Source organism: Glycine max, chromosome 6 (genome assembly GCF_000004515.6).
Source record: "Glycine max cultivar Williams 82 chromosome 6, Glycine_max_v4.0, whole genome shotgun sequence".
In the NCBI taxonomy this organism is placed as follows: Eukaryota; Viridiplantae; Streptophyta; class Magnoliopsida; order Fabales; family Fabaceae; genus Glycine; species Glycine max.
In genome coordinates, this window is record NC_038242.2 from 44,255,542 (window position 1) to 44,263,956 (window position 8,415).

General features: G+C 30.9%; 1 protein-coding gene across 3 annotated transcripts; it reads right to left on the reverse strand.

Annotated features, from left to right (window-relative positions):
* Positions 1 to 4,047: 4,047 nt before the first annotated feature.
* Positions 4,048 to 7,623, reverse strand: LOC100801916 (G-type lectin S-receptor-like serine/threonine-protein kinase At4g27290). Of its 3 annotated transcripts, XM_003526107.5 has the most exons (7): positions 6,201 to 7,621; positions 5,987 to 6,097; positions 5,498 to 5,625; positions 5,214 to 5,424; positions 4,888 to 5,125; positions 4,662 to 4,812; positions 4,048 to 4,531 (listed from the first exon to the last, which is right to left on the reverse strand). In XM_003526107.5, exons 1-7 carry the CDS (start codon positions 7,507 to 7,509, stop codon positions 4,223 to 4,225), a joined length of 2,457 nt encoding a protein of 818 aa, XP_003526155.3. In that variant the 5' UTR covers positions 7,510 to 7,621; the 3' UTR covers positions 4,048 to 4,222. The 3 variants fall into 3 exon arrangements, with proteins under 3 accessions (XP_003526155.3, XP_025984765.1, XP_025984766.1); XM_026128980.2 differs by lacking the exon at positions 5,987 to 6,097 and having other exon boundaries at positions 6,201 to 7,623; XM_026128981.2 differs by lacking the exons at positions 4,888 to 5,125; positions 5,498 to 5,625; positions 5,987 to 6,097; positions 6,201 to 7,621 and having other exon boundaries at positions 5,214 to 5,490.
* Positions 7,624 to 8,415: the final 792 nt, after the last annotated feature.

The window sequence follows — 8,415 nt, forward strand, 5'->3', positions numbered from 1 at the left end:
AGAGGAAATATTTGTTAAAGTGTTTCAACCTCAATTTGTCAATATCTTATGAGAAAAATGGTTATGGATTAATAATAAAAAAATTTTACATACTCATTCAATTATAATCTATTATGTGTAGTAAATTTGTTAACTTTTAAAGTAATTATCTTAAAGTAATTCAAATGCTGATTTGTATTTATATGACAATATAAAACAAGTTTTATATGATCAGTACATAAACATTAAACTTATATAATGTTAATTTCTAATTAAGTTTATCCTATTACAAATGTTAATAAATAACTTTTAATTATCAAATGATTTATAATCAAAATTATATACAGAGAATATGCTAATAAAGGCTCCTAAATATAATTATTTATAGTCTTTGATCTAATAATAATTATTTATAGTCTAAAAAGAAAATATATAATTATCTTTAGAGTAAATATTATAAAAAAGAATTATAATATTTATCTAATTGTATAAAAATAGATTATCTATCTAAAAAGATAAAATATTTTATCTTCATAATAAATATTAAAAAATATGTAAAATGTAATCATCTTCACATCGCAAAGTATAAAAGGATAATTATATATTTGATAAAAAATAAAAGAATTAATATTTTAATTGTATATCTTCTAACCGCATAATAAAAGTAATAATTATATATATATATATATATATATATATATATATATATATATATATATATATATATTATACCAGATGAATCAATGATTTATAAAAATTTTGCTAATCAAAATATACTTATAGATTAGAAATATTTTAAAACGTGATAATTAAAATCTTTGACAAGTTGATTTTTTATTATGTACATATTTTAAAGTTTATTATTTTTGTGATATTTTAATTTAAATTTAAAGAATTTTTAATCTAGACGTTCTATTTTAATTATCTAACTTCAAAATTTAAATTTTATCAAAATAAAATAGCTTACTTACTCACCACAAAAGATAGGATAAGACTCACAAAAGATATGATAAAAATCTTTTGATAAAACAGTTAGTTATACTATATATCATCTTTTAACAGCAGATAAAAATATTTATCTTTTAACAGCTCACCGAGGATTTATTAGGATTCGAATTTTGTCATAAAAACACTCGATCTAGACACCACTAGGAATCCGACTATATATGCTATATAGATATACTTATAGATTAGAGATATTTTAAAACGTGATAATTAAAATCTTTCATAATTTGATTTTTTATTATGTAAATATTTTAAATTTTATTATTTTTGTGACATTTTAATTTAAATTTAAAGGATTTTTAATCTAGACGTTCTATTTTAATTCTCTACCTCCAAATTTTAAATTTTATCATAATAAAATAGCTTACTTACTCATCACAAAAGATAGGATAAGATTCACAAAAGACATGATAAAAATCTTTTGGTAATATAGTTAGTTATACTATATATCCTTTATATCATCTTTTAACAGCAGATAAAAATATTTATCTTTTAACAGCTCACCGAGGATTTATTAGGATTCAAATTTTATCATAAAAACACTCGATCTAGACACCCCTAGGAATCCGACTATATATGCTATATAGAAACGAACGACGAACATTTGTGCAAAAGCATCTCTTTCATTCGTCTGTTTCACTTCGTACAGTAGTTCCTTTTCTGCATATTGTGAGGAAAACTTGGGTTCCATTATTGGGAAACAAGTTTTTGGAGAGGAGAGTGAGGAGTTTAAGTGTGATCGAGTCTCATAGTCCTTAAACCCATAAATAGTTTCATATTTCAAAGTCTCACTAAAGAAATAGCTACTTAATTATATCTATTTCAAGCCATGTCGGTGCATTTCGTAGACTCTCTAGCAATGTTTGCAAGAAGGAATGCCGAGGAAAAATTTAAACTCGGAGACTTAAAAGGCGCCATAATTTCTGCCACCATGGCCAAAACCCTAGACCCCGATGTAGTTGGCATTGATGAAACCCTCGTTGCATACAAAATCCACCTTGCGGCATCAAAAAATCGTGTCAACGGTGCAACAAACTGGTACAAAGTTCTTGGCATCTGTGAAGGCTTTGAAGACATTGACAGCATCAAAAGACAACACAACAAATTGGTGGAGATGGTGAACCCAACCAAGAAAGCTTCGGTGGCAACTTGGGGTGCTCTTAGACTCATTTACAAGGCTTCGAGTAACCTATGCGACCCGAATAAACGAAATGTGGCTCTTTTGCATCGGCAAGCACTTGGGTCTTATTTGGGTCATGAAGATTTTAGAACAAAGAAGAGATCGTGTGGAATCAAAGTTACCAAAAGGGCATGTCCTCGGTGTAGAAAGTGGTGCAAGTATGAAGTTCCTAAGGTTTCAAGTGGACACAAACATGAAGAAAACCCTAAAGCAAAAACAGTTTTGCTAATCAGGTGCTCCAGTTGCAGGTGCAAGTTTGATCCAATATCTGGCAAGACTCCAAATTCAAGGTTTTCCCGCGGCAAATAATAAGAGAGAAAGATTTTTAATTCTACCGGTTTGCATCCGTAGATAATCTTGATGATTTTATATTTGTACACTGTATACCTTGATTATTTACTGAAATGAAAATGTGTTGGAATTAATAATTGTGAGTTATATATATATATATATATATATATATATATATATATATATATATATATATATATATATATCACATGATTGAATGAGTTAGGATCAATAAGTAATTTAATCAATATAAAATTATGACTAAGAGTATATATGTCATGAAAGACTAATTGGGAAAGACTAATTGAGTAGATATTATTAGTGATATTATAATTTAATGATAGATCAAATTATAATTATCGAAGTTGGGATAACTGGTGACAGTTACCCATAGAAGAGGTTATGATCCTTTATTTGTAGAGAGAAGTCATAGAGTGTAGTTTTGCTTTCTTTTCTCTTTATCCCATTAGAAGAGAGAATTCACAAAAGAAAATAAAGCTATCTACACCGAAAAGATCATAAAATCAATCTTGATTCTCATCAACCTTTCAATTCCATTATGGTTAATCTATGCATTTAGTTTTCATCATGATTTTGAGTATAGAAACACAATGGAATTTGAAGTAATTTCTTCCTACATAAATAATAAGCATAATAAACATATGATTAGGATTGATAATTATCTATTAAATTAAATTAAATTAAATTAAGTTGATTGATTAAATTCCTACAATAACCATCTACTGTCACGAACTTGATTTGAATTACTGGTGATAATTTGTTTAGTGGTCTCAAAAAGCCGCCGAAATTGTTATGACTAGTACTGTGACCTGTCAAGTTTGGCAGTTTCAAAAAATTACTATATCAATCATTTTCTCTTGTCAACCAAAAAATAACTGCCAATGGGTTTTTTTTTTATATTTTTTTTACAAAAAATTTAAATGAATGGCCCCAAATTAAGAATTGCTTGTAGTTTAAAACAATAGATTCCATACCGGTTGATCACATTCTTATTTTAACATGTCTCTTGCTATTTAAATTACAATAATTATATTGAATTAGACTATTTTTAAGCCATCGATCAAATGGATAAGTTAATACGGGTTACTCTAGTTTAATTAGTGGTCTGAAGTTTGAATTGAGTCCATTAAGTTCGAACAAAATTGTGTCTGATAAAGAAAGATACATGTAGTTTTAAAAATAATAAGAATTAGAACTTTTTTAGGAGTTATTATTGAACGACAACATTTTTAAGAATTCTTTTTAAAGAAAGTATATTCTTTTAGAGTGTGTTTGGATGGAGAAATTTAAAATTCTGAGAAATTTTAAATTCTAAGAATTTTAAATACTTCAATTGAAATTTTTTTATTTTCAAAATTGTGTGTTTGGATAAAAAAAAATTAAAATTATGAGGATGAAAAAGATGAATGAAAAAAAAGATATGATTAGTGTGCTAGTTATACGTGTTTCTTTACGCTCACACCCGATCGATATTGCAGGAGCTCGGTATTTCTTAAATATAAGAACAGAATTTCAATTTCTCATCTTTTAGAAAAAAATTGAAATTTCAAATTTTTAGTTGTTTAAAATTCTATTTTAAAATTCTAAAATTTTAAATTCTTCATAAAAAAAATCCAAACAATAAATTCTAAATTACAAAAATTCAGATTCTCTGACATTGCTAATTCTTCCATGCATACTTGTTGAGGTTGGAGGTAAGACTCTTCTATTTTCCGTATCATCTCTGTTTTTTCTAACATTTCTTTTTTATCTTGCCTCCAACAATGAGTTAGAGATTTCATTGAACGAATACGCATCAGTATTTCTTGGAGAAGATTCTGTCATGGTTGAGTGAACTTTTCCTGTGTAGAACCCTGGTTGACTTGGTTCGGGCAATAACTTTTCACCATTCAACATTAAAATTACTGATGACATGTTTGGTCTATCCTCTGGTCTTTGTTGCACGCATAACAAACCAATATGAATATATCTTATTATTTCAGATAATCTGGCTGAATTGTCCAATAAGTCATCTATGAATTCCATTGACCTTTTCTCAGTCCATAGTCTCCATGCCTGAAAATGATGTGGAAAACACACGTCAATGAGTTCATTTTTCATATTAAAAACTACTAAACAGTGCTCATTGTTTCATGGATCAAAGTGTTATTATTCATGCATATAGATTGCTTTTGTTTACACCTACATGCCCAAGAAGATTTAAGTTATGGTATGGGTCACAAAATCCCCTGATCTTTCTCCCACTTATAATCTCCAGTACAATTACACCAAAACTGAACACATCTGATTTGACTGAGAAAAATCCATGTACAGCATATTCAGGAGGCATATAACCACTGCATAACAAAACAAGAGTCCACAATTAAAAGCTAAAATCGAGGAGAAACAAAAAACAAGTATAACAAACTTACTATGTTCCCATTATTCTATTTGTATTTGCTTCATCTTGATCTAGCCCAAATGTCCTAGCCATACCAAAATCAGATATTTTTGGGTTCATATTACTATCAAGAAGAACATTGCTAGTTTTGAGATCCCTATGTATGATCTTTAATCTAGAGTCTTGATGAAGATAAAGAAGTCCTCGAGCAATTCCATCAATAATTTCAAATCTCTTAACCCAATCTAATAATGTACGCCTTGTTGAATCTGATAATGTTTAACTTCCAAGTTAGCATGACAACTATTTGATAGAAATACAAAAATAGGAAGGATTATATTATGAAAAAGCTCACACCAAAAATAAAGTGGTCCAAGCTTCTGTTGGGCATCAATTCATAAATCAACAACTTCTCATCTTTCTGAATAGAACAACCAAGAAGCTTTACAAGATTGCGGTGTTGAAGTTTTGCAATCAACTTGACTTCATTTTGGAACTCATTTAAACCTTGTCTCGAAGTTTCAGAAAGCCTCTTAACTGCAATCTCTTGCCCGTCTAGTAATATGCCCTGTCAATAATTTTGAAAACAGTGAAATTATTCTGTTGACAATCTATGCCTTGGTTAAACTTAATTTTCATACCTTGTACACTGATCCAAAGCCACCTTGTCCCAATTTGTTATTTTCTGAAAAGTGATTTGTGGCATAGGAGATCGATGAAAAATCAAATGTTGTTAAATTAACGCCATCCTTCTCAGTCTTGTCTTTCTCTGTTATAAACAAAATTATTAATTCGCAGATCTTAATGCAAACAAAATTGTAAGCAGAATGGAATTTTCTGTAATTAATAACAAGAATTAGAATTTAGACATGAAGATAGTTAATTTCACATTCCAGTAATGACCTATTCAAAGTAAAATATAGCATAAAGTGTCAATGTTTAATTATGATGAAAAAGAATCAGAATTAGTCCTAATGAAGGAAATAATTGCCTAATTATCTCTCTAAATAAATCTCTTGATATAAGGGACTCTAAGGTAGACATAATAATTATTATATTGACAATAAATATATACTTATTTCAAGCTTAACAAAGTAACATATAGAAAAGTTGAATCATGTATATAGTACCAGCATTGTTCCTCCGGATCCTGCAGATAAAATAAGTACTTAATAATAATAAAACACCACCAATTGCAGCAACGGTGGAAGCAACTATCGTTTTTGTGTTCTTCTTGTGTTCTGGAGAATTATAACAGATAAATAAAAGGCTAAGTTAAGAATGATATTAGACTTTTCAAAGCTGCAATTGAAATGAGAAGATTAAAAAGTTAATGGTGGTTACCTAATTCTGAAGCGGGCATCCTGATATATAGATCTTGTCCACCAGTTTGAAGCTGTTTCATATCAATGAGATCTCCAAACCACATGACACAGCCACTACCTTCACCTCTTATGTCTGAATTAGTATAGGCCATACAAGAACAATTACTCAAACACTTGACTCTGCATTCCTCTAGACCAATACTCTCATCCACCCAAGTATGTGTTGAATCTGGAACCTTGAAACCTTCAAATTTGACAAATCCATCTTTGTCTTCGCCATGGCAACTCAATGGGTTATTGCGGACACATCCTTGAGTCCAGTCAGATGAAGCCCATGCTTGTGGTGACTTTGGACTAAACCCTTTCAAACATTGGCACACTTGTGTCTGTGAAATCATGCAACTCCCATAGGCTCCACAAAGACCATAAGTATCACAAAAGTCTTTTGGTTGTGAAATGTATATCCTCCAATTTTGATCACCCTCTACCCACACATAGCGATAAGTTCTACCTGTTTGGTTTATTACATTTATGGTAACGACAGAACTTTTTACAAGGCTAAAGGTGTAGTAAATCTCATCCTTATTGCTGACGAAATTGATGCCAAAAATGGTGTTATTCTGTAGATCTGGAAATCCACTAAAATATAGGCCGTTCCACGGTCCCTGCCTTAATAACTTTTTTTCTCCCTTCATCATATAAAACTCAGGATAATTATAGGGTTTCAAAACCCCATAAACATCTCCTGGTGATGGATCCTCTGGACTCTTCCAAGCAGTATATCTCCGTTCAAGACCTGTTCGGAGGTCTCTTCCAAACTTCATCCCTGGCAAGAGTGCATGAGAGGGATAGTCAAAACTTTGCCACAAATACGCTTCTGGGTTTGGTTCTCCATCATTTCTTATGACAAGATTGCCACTGTCCAAGAGCTCCACCACCGGATTCTGTACTTGTTTGTGAGAGTTGTTGGTGTACCACACAATAGAACCATTTTGTGTGAGAACAAGATTGCCTGTGGTGTTGAGTGTTAAGATGCCTGAGGAATCATTGATGGGGTTTGCCCCATTAGCAACCCAAACCACTGTCTGAGTTGGGATATTCTTGTACCAAATTCCCACATAACGTTTCTGGGAACTACCTGGGCTGAAAAACCCAAGTTCAAAATTTCCACCTTTTGACACCAATCTCTCCCCATCACTCATAGACTGGAGCACGTTTACAGAATCATTTGCTACGCAAATTCTGAGAGAGGGAACAACTATGCAAATAACCAACATCATGAAAGAAAGAATCTTCATTGAGTACAGTAGCTCTCTGTTATTGGACATTGATTATATATGGATTAAGTGTGTATGTCGTCATAGCACGAGAATGGAAAATTGATTCAGCATAATGTTTGCTTTCATTATTTGTTCTAACTCATGATCAAAGTCAAACACGTGCCCCAATAACTTTCTTGGGTCATCGGACTTTATTTCAAACATTACGAATAAAAAAAGAGAAGGATATTTTATCAAGTATGCCACCAAATTGCTAACTACCCAGGAAAAAAAAAATACTCATCTAGTCTCTGTCGCTGGACAATTTTTAATTTTTAGTCATAAAAGTCATTTTTTTTTCGTTCTTATACAAATGCTTTTAGATCTTTCTTAGTCTTCACCGCTTCTATCCAAAGCTCCACTAGGTCGACCTAGTGGTATTGTATAATGCTAATATATTGAATATGGGGGAAATTTATGAATGGTATGAAAATAGCCTCTGAAAAAAGATCCAAATTATTAACAAGTAGTTGGTATGAGTGAAATTGTGTTCATATTATTTAAGTAAGATTTTGGATTTATCCTTTAAATGAAAAAAAAAAAAATACATGGTTAGGAAACAAAATTGAGGGAGTTGAGTTTGCAGGAGACCTTCTTCTGGTGGTTCTGCTCTACTGTAAAGGTTGCTTGGAAGGCGGTGCTCGAGATTAAGGACATAGACAAATGTTTCAAATTTGATCAGTAAAAACCGAAAAAGAAAAAAGAAAAGAAACTAAGATGAACGAGTTACAGAGATAAATCCTAATATATAGATCTTGGTCTCCAGTTTGAAGCTGTTTCAAGTCAAAGAGATCTCCAAACCACATAACACAACCACTACCTTCACCTGTTATGTCTGAATTAGTAAAGGCCATACAAGAACAATTAATCAAACTAGACTTTGAACCTTCCACGGGTTTTTCGAAATTTTATATA